The sequence below is a fragment of the Mastigoproctus giganteus genome, chromosome 13 (assembly GCF_048544385.1).
Source record: "Mastigoproctus giganteus isolate SK-2022 chromosome 13, ASM4854438v1, whole genome shotgun sequence".
Taxonomy (NCBI): Eukaryota; Metazoa; Arthropoda; class Arachnida; order Uropygi; family Thelyphonidae; genus Mastigoproctus; species Mastigoproctus giganteus.
Window position 1 is genome coordinate 108497260 of NC_143587.1, and position 15227 is coordinate 108512486.

The window sequence follows — 15227 nt, forward strand, 5'->3', positions numbered from 1 at the left end:
ATTTAAGGTCACCACTTGAATGGATTTGTCAAGTATTACAGTTTCCTCTGTTTGTAGGATAGTCAATTAAGAGAACTTTACAATCTTGTCAAGGGATGACTAATGCCAGTAGGTTTTTAGGTAACCAAACAGAAGAAAAACTGTTACATAATTATGAAAATTTGAGTTATCAAACATCTCTTCAAATACACTTTTTACATTTGCATCTGGATTCTTATCCTGATAACTTTGATGCTAATTAGTGGTAGAAAAATGATGCAAGGAAGCCAGCATTTACCACAAAAATATTTTTAAAAAAATAATCCCGCTTCATTTGCCTGCTCATTCCTTCTAATAACTTGTACAATTCTTTAAATTTATTTAAACTGCCCACTCATAGAACATCAGATAGAAGTAGTTTGACTGAAAGCTAATTTCTGTAACCAGCCTTTTCGGTTTAAATTTATCCCCTTGTATGCATGTCATTCGAAAGCGGCATCATTTAGTTTATTTATTTAACCCATTTTGAGCCTTAAACGCTTCAATTAAGTCTCTTAAAAAGTACCTAGTTTCCAGACGCTGCAATTTACAAAACTCGGCTTTCATGCTAAAATACTGTTTTTTTGAGTCTTTTTCACCAACCTTGCGTAGAATTAAAAACACCAGGGAAACTAAACTTTTGATAACTGATTTATAATAAGTCAAAATACCCGCATCTACAACAAATTTAACTTTATAAAAACTCTACATATAAATTATTAAAATCTGCTACATTACAATCAATAAAATCAACCAGTTCCACAACGCGAGAGAACGAAGCACACGAGAATGGAAACACGTGAGGAGTACCGTTAGCCTGCTGATATTTAAAGTTGTACTGCATAGCAAGGTTTACCGCTGAAGAAGAAGGCTGAGCCTTTGAAAGCTACGGTTTTTATCGTTTTAATCAGTATATTTTATGCATTTTATTGATTGTAATGTAGCAGATTTTAATAATTTATATGTAGAGTTTTTATAAAGTTAAATTTGTTGTAGATGCGGGTATTTTGACTTATTATAAATCAGTTATCAAAAGTTTAGTTTCCCTGGTGTTTTTAATTCTACGCAAGGTTGGTGAAAAAGACTCAAAAAAACAGTATGGATATACCCAACCGCAGAGGCCTGTTTGGAGAATTATTTCATGCTAAAAGCCTTCTCTGTCCCGATCTAAACTTGCTGCTCTTCTCTGCACCTGACCCAACAGATCTATGTCCTAATTAGCTTCCAAACCTGTGTACTGTACTGTACTGTACTGTACTGTACTGTACAGTACAGTACAGTACAGTACAGTACAGTACTCAAGATGTGACATTTCTGTATACACTGAGTGGGCAGAAATCATGGGATACCTACCCATTAATGGGGAGGCCCACCTTTCGCCAGGATAAGGGCATCACACGTCGCGGCATTGAGTCCACTAGTTCACGAAAGCATTCCATAGGTATTTCAATCCATGCTTGCTGCACCGCTGTCCATAATTCCATCGCATTCCTGAGTGGAGGATCCAAAGCTCGAATGGACCCTTCCATAGCATCCACAGGGTTTGTGTCCGGTGAACGAAGAGGCCATTCCATGGTCATAAAATCTGCAGAATGTTCTAATCACCACGGCTCTGTGGGGAGGCGTGTTGTCCTGCTGGAAGCCATTGCCTTGTGGATGCACGATGACCATGAATGGATGCAGATGGTCTGCAAGGATGGACACGTAACCTGGACCATTCAGAGATACACCTAGACTTACCAGAGGTCCCAATGTGTGTCAGTTGAACCTGACCCTGGCCGTTACCGATGGTCCGCCTGCCTGAACAGTTCCTTGTTGACATGATGGGTGCATAGCTTCGTGCGGTTTCCACCAGATATGCACCCTCCTGTCCATCGAAGTAACTGGAAATGGAACTTGTTGGACTAGGAGACCCCTCTCCAATCATTCAAGGTCCAGTGCCAATGTTCTTTTGCCTAGTTAAGATGCAGAGACTGTGTGGTGGTGTTAGCAATGGGACTCTGGTGGGTCGGCAGCTCCCATAACCTATTGGGGCTAATGATCACCTGATGGTCTCGGTGGAGACGTTTCATGGCACCTCCCTCATTGAAGTCTATGGTGATTTGTGCCACTGCTGCTCTCTGGTTGCCTGAAACAGTGCAAGACAATGGCCACATTCATCCACCACCACCACCTTTCTCTGCTCACAGTGCTGTATACAGTGAGATGTTATTCCAGAAATGGTGTTTTCCCGATACACTCTTGATACTGTCAAACAGGGATAGTGCAATTTTTGTACCACCTCTGCAATACAGATACTGGGTGCCTGACCCTTGTGTCAGGCACCCAGTATCATCCCTCTTTCAAAAGTTGTTTAACTCATGACATTTATCCATACTGACATTGAATTACCATCTACATGAATGCAATGATGCAGGGTACATAGTGTATATGTACACTGCATCATTGCATTCACTGCATTATATGTACCTGCCAAGCTGTGGGCTCGTCAGCTAGAGAGAGGGGTGACAATGTCATGTTGCCCAGGAACTAGGTATCCCACGAATTTTTTGCTTTCAGTGTATATTGACAGGTTACTAAGAGTAGGCTGTAGCCTGTTTGCACAGAAAACATATCACGCTGAACAATTGCTCCTATGTCATTTTATTTTCGTTCTTGACTACTTTTTGTTTGGTACCAGCCAAATTGTATATATACAGTGAGTGATCACTGAATTATGACCACCTACCTAATACTTCATAGATCCTCCTTTTGCCCTCAGTACAACAGCTATCCGACATGGCATTGATTCAACAAGATGTCTGAAGCATTTGGGAGGTATGGCCAAGCAAGCTGTGTGTAATGCGGTCATGGAGGTGATTGGTGTATACACATGCCTGATATGCCTTTCCATAATGTCCCACAAGTGCTCTATAGAATTGATATCAGTGGAGTTCAGAGGCAATATGCTGGAAATCAAAACTGTTACTCAAATCATTCCTGCACAACAAGTGCCCGATGGCTCGGCGCATTGTCATCTTGGAAGACATCATCGCTATTCAGGAAACAGTGTAACATAGCAGGGCGTACACAGTCAGCAAGCAGTTGACAGCAGAAACCACTGATATGTTGTTCCACATGCACCAGGGGTCCAAGTTCCTGCCAGTGAAACATGCCCACCACCATACAACTGCTTCCACTGGCCTGCACTTTTGATACCATGCATGATTGATCAAGAGCCTCACATTGTTGACGCCAAATCCATACGTGACCATCCACAGTATGGAGTGAATAACGTGAGTCATCCGACCAGCACACCTTCTTCGAGTCTTTTAATGTCCAACTTGCATGCTCTTTGCTTCAGGCAAGTCTTTTACGCCAGTGAACCTTGATTAGGAGAGGATGCTGTAGAGGTCGTCTGCTGGTATAGCCCATATGTTCAACACATGGTCATTGCCAGATATTGTTCTGGGTTGGCCCATGCTGTATTGGGTAGTCAACTCTTCAACAGTGCTGTGCCTGTTTGCCTGTACAAGTCATCAGACCTGGCACTCACCTCTAACATCAACCTTTTGCTGACCTTTGCAGTTTTGCCATTGGGTCGTTGTTTGACCATTTTGATGCCAGTCCTGGTACACTTTAACAAAGGTGGCTCTCAAAAACCCCACCAGTTCAGTCGTTTGGGAAATCGAGGCACCAGCTCATCGAGCACCCACTTTATCAAAGCGGGTTCTTGATGACTTTATTTGTCCTTTATCAAAGTCCAATGAATCCTTCCTTTTAACCATCACACTCGGAATTTTACTACCTACTGAACCACTGACACCTCATCTATGCTATGTAGGTCGACTAACTCTGCACTCTCGTACCTCACATGGTTAACAGGTCACATTCAGTTTTCATAGGATGGTCATAATTCAGTGTATTATTCTGATGTTACTGCTACTCAACTATAGTACTTTGCATTTATTAATGTTAATCCTCAGTTGCCATTTTTTTCAGCTTTCTGCCTAATTTATCCAGATCTTGTTGGTGTAATATACTCTGATTGCTGTTATTAATCTTTTCGAGAGTACAAAAGTATATATTGTTTTCCATGTGTGCATTGAGGAGAACATGCTGTATGTATATGTTTCTCAAGATCATCTCGAATAATGTGTCCATTTAAGTACAAATTGCATAAAAAATTATTAAATATGACCTGACTTGACATGCACCACAAAGGAGACAATGTCTCAGCAAGCTTTGTATTCTTCCATACATAATTTCAAGGATCATTTCTTTCAATCTTAATGCAGTGCAGTATTACATGAGTAGAAAAATAACAAGATTGTGTGTAGGGTTTGTTAATCTTGAGAAAGTGAATAAAAACTTTGTGTAAAAATGGCATATCTGTTGTGAAGATTGAAGCAAGAATTGAAAAATGATTTAACATTAAACTTGCTGTGAGATAAGGCTTCTCCATATTCCAGTTATTTTCATAATTTTTATTAACCATTTAATAAAAGATTGTAAAAATTGGATCATTATTATATGCAAATGATTTTAGTATTAGTAATAGTAGAATAATACAAGGTAACAAGCTTAACAGCAAAAAAAAAATAAATAATTACCCACTTTGTTTGCTTATTCCTTCTAATAATTGGTACACTCCTTTAAATTTGTTCAAACTACCTACTTCCACAACACCGGCAGTGGAGTTTATTGTAACAATCAGTTATCTGGCTGAGGCAAATTTCTGCGCATCTATTCTGGCACAATTAAATTCTGATTTACATTTTATGTCCCTCAGTGTATGCTATCATAGAAAGAGTAAGGATGCTATCATCTTTTAGTTTAATCAGCCCATTGAAAGCCTTAAGCACTTCAATTAGATCCCCATGCAAATGTCTAATTTCTAGATGCCAAAATTTACAGAACCCAAGTCTTTCTTAATAAGAGTACATCTTTGTGTGCAAGTAATCTTGTTGCTCTTCTCTGCACCCTTTCCAAAAGATCTGTGTCATTCTTAAAGTGAAGTTTCCACACTTACGTTCATTATTCTCCAAAATGCAGAAACTTGTCCGACAGGGATGAAATGGTGATTATACCAATGTATATGGTAATGGTTAGGCCAGGGGTGTGCTGGAGGGTATTGTGGGGTGGGCACACAAACCCCTTGTTAAATCATTGGGGGATTATCCAAGCCCCTCTTTAAAAAAAAAAATTGTCTGATAAAATTTTGCAGACTGTTTTATCTGGGGATGACCGTCTGCTGAAATTCTTCCTGAACAAGCCCACTGTTAGCAAACTGACAGGACACCCCTGAGTTAAGTTGCATCTTGAATACTGCATACAGGTAAGGTGTTCTCATTTTAGGAAGGATATAGATTTGTTGTATAAATCTGTTTTCATTCTCATTTAAAACTGAAAATAAAAAGTCACCTAAAGTACATTATGTATATGTACTTTTATGGTTGCATAAAAAATATTTACATATTTTTACATTGTTACTTCATGATCACTCTGTAGATAAGTATATCGAACTGACTTAAGTTGATTCATGAAACTGAACCGATGCTGTATGATGAACATGCTGTGTGCTCAGCCACTTCCAAAGTATTCTTTTGAAAAGGTAGAAGTATATAAAATATCTGCTCTAGATGCTTCTGCCAGATTACATTTTCTCAGTATGAATGAAAGAGCAGGAAATTAACCCAGCAGGTAGAAAGAAGTCAATGTTTATTTACAATTTTTCATGAAGGCTGTTCAGAAAGTATCTTTCTGGATTGCTCTATACTATAATGATAATAAGCATACTTATGGCGTGGCTGCTTTATCCCTTTCAAAATATTGTCCTCTTGAGGCAGTGCACTTAGTCCATCAATTTTCCCCCACTCTGGAAGCACATCTGTTACTCTTTGCGGCCGTGTAACACGATGGAAGCCATCTTGTTACTCTTTGCAACATCCTTTCAAAAAAATAAATAAATAAATAAATCAAATGGAGCCATATTTGGTGAATTATCAATTGCTTATCACCAGATTGCTGGTGATAAGCAATTGTAGTTTGGGGAGGAAGTGAAGCAACCAGCCTTTGGAATCTTTTTCCACATGAAAAAGGCATTTCAGAACTTTAATATAGAACTCTTTATTAACTTTAATGAAGCATATTCGTGATGGACAATGCCCTCACAGTCAAAAAAAATGCTAGCAACTTGTCTGTCATTTTGCTGCACACCTGCTAACGTAATCCAAAAATCCATGTAATTTTACTAACGTAAAATTTCACGGATTTTTGGTTCATTGTTTATTTTTCTTTTGTGATGAAGTTTCATATTTATTGTTTTTTTCCTTCTTTACTTAAGTCAACTAAGATTGGTTTTGTTTTGTTTGGTATATAAATTTTTTTTTTTTTTTTTTTTTTGGTTTTTTAGTAATTTTATATTTGATTCTCAACACACACACACCCACTTATTTTAGTATACATTTTGCCTAGAGGTGAAATGGTTTGTTCCCAGAGAGTAATTATTCAGAAAGACCAAAAAACAAACATAAGGTCTGTTCCTTCGGTATTTCTGTTTCATCTATCTCTACACTGATAGGAATCTAATAATATGGTTCAAAACAGCCACATTGATGTCATAATTGGTTTCTGCGTTCAAGTTTTGAGGGCTGTCCAGATTGCAGATCACTTTCGACAAACTGCTTGCCTTCTTTGAAATAACAGTACCAGTAGTAAACTTGGTTATGACCATTGCAGAGTCTTCTATTTTAAGATGATCAGAATTTAACACCTACACATCATTCAGTGCATGCCAAGATTTTGAAATATGATTATGTGAAAACACATCTTTGCTATCAGTGGACAATAACAAATTGATGGACAATGCCCTCTTCACTTGTCACTGCTGTGACAAGTGAAGAGGGCATTGTCCATCACGACATAAGCACACAATATGTTTTTTCACAGTATGCTCACTTCTGTCAACTAAACAGACCTTCTGTAATCTGTAATCTAAACAGACCTTGCATATATTTTCTTTTCTACTCACTGTTCTAATTTCAGCCTTTTCCACATTCCCACTGAGGAAGTTAAAAAGTAATCTTGCAGAAAAACATCTTGATTAGAAAACTTGTGTTAGTCAGTTGGCTTTTGAACTTAATCAAAATTCACCATGATTATCTTTCCAGCTTATATTGTATGGCATTTAAATATTTTTAATGCATTACAATGCATGGACTCGTGTAGGATTCGGCACATCCAATTCTTATATTATTCCCTCTACTTCTGTGGTCTTGAACAAGCTTTTTCATCATGAATATGCTAAAATATGCAACCAACTTAAATTCAAGTCCATTGTTAACAAGTTTCTTTTGATTTTCCAGGCTTTAACATTCACACATGAGGAATTTTTTAGAGAAGGGGGATGCCAGAAGTTTATCAAACTCTAACGAGGAGCTAAATGACTTTGTGATAACTGAAAAGAAAGTAGAAATTGTTGAGAATGGATATAAAAAAAAAAAAAAAAAAGCACATGGGGCAGATGGAATCTATTTGATTATATTAAGGAAGGTAGCAAAGAAGGTAAGCAAACTCTTAGCCATAATTGTGAGAGCATCCTTGGATTGAGGGAAAGTCCCTATGGACTGGAGACGTGCAAATTTTGATCTCCCTTTATTCATAAAGAGGATCAAAAAGCGACATGAATAATTACCAACCTGTTAGCTTAATGTCTGGTCTAGGGAAAATAATGGAATTGCAGATAAAAGAAGTAATGCAGGACCATTTGTACAGGCATGCAATTATACTACAATCACAGCGTGGATTTGTCAAGGGCTGGTTTTGTCTAACCAATCTGATAGGTTATTATGATGCAGTGACCATGGAAATAGATGCAGAAAATAATTTTGACATCATATACTTGGATTTCAGGAAGGCTTTTGATACTGTTGCACATAAAAGACTGCTGTACAAACTGGAGCAATGTGGCATTAAGGACAAGTTGCTGCTATGAATAAAGGGATGGTTAAGTGGAAGAAAGAGTGGTTATCAGTGGGCACTGCTCTTCGTGGACTAATGTTATTAGTGGAGTTCCCCAGAGTTCAGTGCCGGGTCCATTGTTTTCAATATTTATCAATGATATTGATGGTTTATCAGGCTTAATATCTAAGCTTGCAGATGATTACAAAGGTTGGCAAGGCGGTTGACAACAGTCGTCAGGGTGAGCTACTGCAACAAGTCTAAGAAATTTGGATAGATGGGCTGAGAACTAGCAATTGAAGTTTAATGTTGACAAATGCAAGATACTGCACATGGGTAGCAGTAACCTCAGAGTAACTTATCAACTATGTGGTACTACACTCAGGGTAGTAGAGAATAAAAAAGACCTGGAGGTAATTGTGCTGCCAGGACAGCTCATGGGATTTTGTCAATGATATACAGAAACTTTGCTAGCAGGAATAAGTAGGTGACTATCTCATTGTATAAAGCCATGGTTAGGCCTCACCTTGAGTACTGTATTGAGGTCTGCAGCCCTCACTTTAGGAAGTATGTAGATCTGCTGAGTTCAGAGAAGGATAACCAAGATTGGTGAAGGAAACAAAAGGGTGCTCTTACCTAGAAAGTGGTGTTTTTTTTTTTTTTTTTTTTTTGGGCTGATATAAGCTTGCTTTCTTGTATTATTTTTCATTATTTCTACTTCTACTACTTAACCCACTCACAGTGCTTAAAACACATACCACAAGTTTGCATTTTTTTTCTAGCACTGTCATGTACCAATAGGTTGCACTAAATTGTCGTGTACCAACCTTTGAATGTGGAGAGAACTCACACTGAACATGTGATTATGTAATTCTTTTAAATGGCAGTTAGGCTTTAGACAGTGATTTGTCATTGAGTTCAATATAATGCTAAGCAATGCTGGTCCCATTGGTCAAAACCTGCGACCATGCCTACCAAGTGTATGCCCCAGAATCTTCCTACAGAATTTCCAATATCCACAAAATGTGCATCTCTGAAGCACCACAGTTTCTGTATTTATCATCTTCCATTTTAATTTTTTGTTATTCCTTGATTTTTTCATTTTTACTGACTATCATTCCTTTTCCTTGTGATTATAGGAGCAAGCCAGGATATCCAGGTTAATGATATTGTTTGGGAATTTAAATATACAATAAAATCCTATTACAACAAGCTTCTTGAGAGAATATGAATCAGTTTGTTGTACCAAAATTTTGTTCTGATAAATAATGCTCAAAATTATTTGAAATAATCATTATTTGTTCAAATAAGTTCATTTGCACTTTTCCAACACACAGAAGTAGTAATTGACAGTAAATATATAAAATTACAAAATATGTGTTCAAGATTGCACTAAAGTCAGGGGTGTGTTTTTTTAATGAGTAATGGGTATTTTTCCACTTATGGGAGTTTTTCTAGACTGAAAGAATTGAGGCCTGTTCTATTATGGGCCTGTATCTGGTTTTATGTTCTGTTCAGTTCAGGCTTTTTTGTTTGTTTAAATGAAAAAATATAATGTACTGGAGGAGGAAAAAATAATAAAATAAAAAAGCAAACACTGGATTTATGTGTTGATTATTCAGGAATGCGTAAAACATATTAGATATGATACTGAATTCTTTTGCCACATTTTTTAAAACTTTATAATTTTTTTTTTCTTTAAGAAAATCTGATCACTTTTCTTTACTCCTTTTTTAGTCATATTTACAATATGGGGTGTACCCAACATAGTGTTCAAAGTAATGATTTTCAGGCATTACCAAAATGTACCAAAATTGAACTAGTGTTTACTTGTTAATTATTTATTCCTTCATAATTTATAGTGAATGTTTAATCAGAATTAATATAGTTTAAACAAGACTTAGCATTAATAACAATGGCAAGTTCTCTGAAACTTGAATATTTTCCTTATAGTGGAATTTTAATTAAAACAGTGAAACTTTGTAATGAGATTTTACGGTATTAAGTTTTTATTGATGCAGTAATTCAGAAAATTCTTCAGGCTGTAGTTACTTAAAATACAGGCCTCATATATGCATATCTACTCTACATGTATGCATGCTATTATCATTCAAGTGCCATACAAACTATAATGAAAAGTGGTTTCAGGACCTGAAATTGTTAATGGAATTTTCAAATATAAAAAATATAAAAGTTATTTAATATCCAACCATAGTTCTGCCATTTTTAAAGCTCTTTACATAAAAAGCATGATTCACCAAAATTTCTAAATTTTTATTTTTAAATATATTTTAAAAAGCTTAACATTTTAAAAAGTGTTTTGGCATTTTATTTCACTTAAATCATTTTTTATAGCAAAATTCATCTTAGAACTTGGTGAAAATGGTGTGAATGTATAAAATCCCCAGAATTTTTTTTGGGGGGGTGGGGGAAATATTATTTTTTTCCAAAGAAAATGCATTAATATATAAATAAACTATTTTCATCTTATGATACATGGCCGAGTGGTCAGGAGTGTTCAAGCCCATGACTGCTAAATATGATTAACATTTGTATTAATTGATTTATTATAAACTCCACTGACCTGGTGGCCTTGCCGGAGTGTAAACAAGAGCATTTTAACCCCTGGCTTAGTGCCATGAAGGGTATTGTAAAGTCTGGGTACCTGCATGTACTTTTGCACCATACAATAAAGACCATATTAAATCATACTACAAAACAAACAATTCCTCGTCAATCACTAATTGTATTGAAATAATAAAAGTACTGCCTCTGGATTGATCTCTAATTAGGAATTTAACTTGTCATTGTTTGATAATTAGTTTGGCCCTAACTTTGAATCAAAATTTTTTAAAACTTTTGTAGCCTCATTAATACATATGGTTTATCTTTTAAATTAGAGTGAAATCTGTTGAGCTGGCAATTATCAGTTTATAATAATGATGACAATTTATTCATTGGCTCACTCCATCTGGTATGATGTAAACTTTATAGCTAAATTCCACCTGCCATAATTTACACAGACTCCCTCGGTGCTGTCTCTGCCACAGGGAAGAATTTCTCCTCTTCTCATCCTACATTGAAACAAATTCATTCCCAGCTATTCTCCTGCAGTGTGTCCAATCAGTTTTTGCTGGATCCCTGGCCATTCTGGGAAATGAAAGTGCTGACTTTGCCGCTAAACATCCTCAACCCGCTCTCTCACAACATGCTCTAGTTCCTTACACTTACTATAAGTCTGTCTCGTATGCAAAGCGTGCTATGATAAATGGTCACAGATCTGCAAAAGTAACACCAACAATAAACTTTACCAGATAAAAGATGATCCAAAGCTGTGGCTCTCTGCCTTCTGATAAAACAGACGAGAAGAAGTGGTACTGGCATGGCAAGACTCGGAATTGAACGCACAAATCTCTTCCTATTATTGGGAGAAAACCCACCTCAGTGCACATCCCGTATGCTGCAACTTACGGTCCGTGATTTTCTGGTTGATTGTCCCTTACATTCGACCATCCTGTAAAACACTTTTCAGTCACTCTCCATGTTGAATATATCACCTGATTTATCTCATTTCTTAGGAAATGAAGCAAATATTGAAGAGCTTTTATTGCATCTAAAACATATTGGCTTGTACAGGAGCATATAATTTAACATCTCTAACGATATGCTTCTTGTGAATAAACAATGAACAGACACAATTTGGCTTTAGTACCCCTTGTGTCGTTAAACCCAATAACAACAACAAGGCTAATTCGTATGTCTCACTGCTGCATTTAAGAAACTTTCAGTTATGTGATTAGCATGATTGAGAAAGGCAATATAAGTAATTTTTCTGTTTATACTCCAGGGTGACCATATAATGTCAGGGGGACTTGTCAAAATAGATAAAAGAACATTACCATATTTAGTATTCACGTGAGCTTGAACTACACTCTCTCTCTCTCTCTCTCTCTCTCTCTCTCTCTCTCTCTCTCTCTCTCTCTCTCAAAACACAATAGCTTTGAATGACTGTGATAATAGTGAGAGCACTTGTCTATGGAAATCAGTGTTTAACAGAACTGATATATATGATTCATATATATATATATATGAACTAATACAGGCACTCCTCGGCTTACATAATACTCGACTTACAGAAATTGAACTTTACATAAGTTTTGCCAGCCAGTGAAAACTTAAAAAAATCGTGGAAACATATTTTGCATCCTGTAGGAATAAATGGAGGTATCGTGGAAATATCGTAATGTGAACCCAATAACACGGGGGGGGGGATTCGTTCCAAGACGTGGAAGTTGAAATTTTTGCTATATAACTAAGCTGTTTATCTCTCTAAAAGGTCATTTTTATAATGGAAATTACACTACACTTTCATAGTTATCATATGTTCCGTTATAAGAATCAGTTTTTGAACGCTTTTGTGATATTTTTCTAAAACACATTTCTGGAGGTCTACCATAAAACAATAAAAACAATTTGCACTTTCCCGTTTATTGAGCTTTTCTCTTACAGCAATCAGTTATAAACAGTAGTAAACTCTATCTTATTGCATTTGCGATAATACTGATAACTGGAATTGTGTGGATTTTTACATTATGATATTATGGTGAAATGAGTTCCCCTTCACTGAAATCTTCAATCATATAAAAAATAAATAAATTTTCAGTCTTCTCTTCATTCCTATTTATTTATTACAATGGTGAAGGGAAAGGGGACCAACAGAAAGTGCAAGTGCTGGCAGTGCTAAGAAACAAAACAAAAGATGATTAATTAAGAAGTATGAAGATGAAGAAGATTAATTAATTAAGAAGCAGGACAAAGTTGGTTACCTATTGCATGGAATTAGGTCTCACTGCTTCAACGGTGAATACTATTTTAAGGGACGGTGCACGTAGAAAAGAACATGTTAAAGGATCGATGCATTTAAGATCAACAGTGATCACAAAACAGTATTCAGGTGCTATATTGAAAATGGAAAAGCTATTAATAATATGGATAGAAAATCAGATTCAGAAGCAAGTGCCTCTGAATCCAATGGCCATTCAAGCAAAAGCAAGAAGTATTTATGAAGATATTAAAGATAAGTACGGTGAATCCCAAGCCAAGTTCGTGGCAAGCAACGAGTGGTTTTATAGGTTCAAGCATCGTGCTGGTTTCCAAAACATTAAAATATGCGGTGAAGTTTCCAGTGCTGATTCTGCAGCTGCAGAGAAATTTTGTGATGTGTTGGGAAAAAAAGCCCTTCTAAATCTCCACAGCCCTGAACTTCTGCAATGGCGTGCTTATCAGCTGGAGAGTTAATTCTGGCAGCAATACTCAGAAGGTAAAACTTGCTGACATTATGCCTGTCTCTTCTCTCTTTTTGTAATTTTGTACACTTTTTTGTAATTTTTCCTGCGCATGAGATAAAAAAAATTGAATAAATAATTCTATTTACATGTTCATCGAACATTTCTTTCTTGCTTCAATCATATTCAGTGCACATAGTTGCAAGTGCTGCATAAGCATTTAGGGATTTTCCAACTTACGTAAGTCAGGGTGTGATTGTATATACGATTCTGAATAAAATATAGTGAACTTAACAGAATTCACTGTATTACTAAAATGTCTAATTATTAAGGTAATGAATTTAAAGATTTAATCTTAAAATATCTTTAGCAAAAGAATTCTCTTTTAATCTAGGTGTTCCACTGTGTTCCCACTGATATTGTTCATACATTTACTGAGCTAAGGAAATATGTTGGTCAGAAGAGTCTAGCACAACTTAGACGTAAAGAAGCTAAATGTCACCTGGAAAGAATACAGGGTAATCTTGTTTTGATGCCTTTGCAATTTTTAAGTGATGAAGACCTTACTCCTGCTACAGGAACTAAAGAATCTCTTATGCCTAGCTATATATGGACATAAATTTTATCTTTGGAAATGCAGGACAAATTCCATTGAGGTATGGGATTTTATGTGACAGATTAACACTCATAAAATAAACTTTTTATTATGTGTAAATACAGAAAAAAAAAAGAGAAAAAAAGATGCACAAACTATTATAGTTATTCTTAAATAATTGTAATGGATAGAGTAATATTTCTTTAAATGCTTCATAGTATCCCACTCTGTTAATTAACACCTGTGATTTGATTTTTTTTTTTTTTTTTTTTATTTAGATAGCAAGTTAGTTATTGCTTTCTTGCTATCAGCAGAAAACTTGCTCCTCTTAGAGAATTTTTGTTTATTTAAAACATAACATCTTTCCTTTTTAAAATATTAACACTTCTCTGAATGCATAATAATTGGATTGTTCTGTAGTTTATTATGCACCATAATCCCTAATAATAATCAGTGAACCAAAATGAAGACAGGAACAAAACTACAATATGCATATTTTGGATAAAGATTTTTTGACCTACATAATTAATGTTACATTCATTCCCTGGGCCTTGTTATTATTTTTTTTTTTATTATTATTTATTTTTTTTTTGTCTAACTATTTTTGAATATGCTTTTGTATTTATTTTAGCTTAAAAGTTTTTTTTTTTTAAATAAGTGCATTTTTTTTTTAATAAAGTGCATCTTAGGTAAACTTTTAATTTGTATCAAATTTAAATAGAAACAATATAGAAGGTCAGTCCAAAAGTAAGTTCTATTTTATTTTAAAGCAGTTGGTACTTACATCAATCAGAGCGTGCAAATGTCAATGAATTTTCAGCATAATTTCTGTCTGTATCAAGACATTTCCATCAGTGGACTTGATGCTGATATTGTAGAGTATGCATGTTTTATCTCATTTGAAAACTATTTCAAAAGCTGATTCTGATGGATGCTGGTTCCTCCAAAGCCCATCTTTCACATTTAAAAACAGAGTATCTGGGTAAGTATGGTAGGTGAGGAAACACCTCAGTTCCCTTTACAATTAAAAAAAAAAAAAAAAATCCATCACCACTCAATTTGTGATGATAGGGTTTATCATCCCGATGTAAGGCAGTTGTGTCACAATTGTGTACTGCCCCCATGATGTGGAGCAGCTATTTAGAAATTAATGCACTAGGGTGTTGAGACCTTTTTCACCCAAAAAAAAAAAAAAAAAGTACACAGAACTCTCTTTTTTTATGCAGACATAACTACAGTTTTTTTATGTAATTTGTGAATCAGCTTTGTTTCTATTTTTTGGTGTGTAAGTTATAGAATGGAATCCAGGTTTCATCAAAGTGCTAATGAGGCTGGCTGATGATTTTATCCAAGAAATTCTACTGTCTGCCTTATGTGAGTGAGAAAAA

The 15227-nt window shown here is 35.7% G+C and overlaps 1 protein-coding gene across 6 annotated transcripts in view; it reads left to right on the top strand.

Annotated features, from left to right (window-relative positions):
• LOC150076347 (phospholipase D1-like) overlaps positions 1-15227 on the top strand; it is a 496427-nt gene that overhangs the window by 458002 nt on the left and 23198 nt on the right. For all 6 annotated transcript variants that reach the window (XM_090387709.1, XM_090387710.1, XM_090387707.1 and 3 more), the window contains one exon: positions 13639-13900. In XM_090387709.1, coding sequence (XP_090243835.1) covers positions 13639-13863 — 225 coding nt within the window. In that variant the 3' untranslated portion in view covers positions 13864-13900. The remainder of the gene's footprint in view (positions 1-13638; positions 13901-15227) is intronic.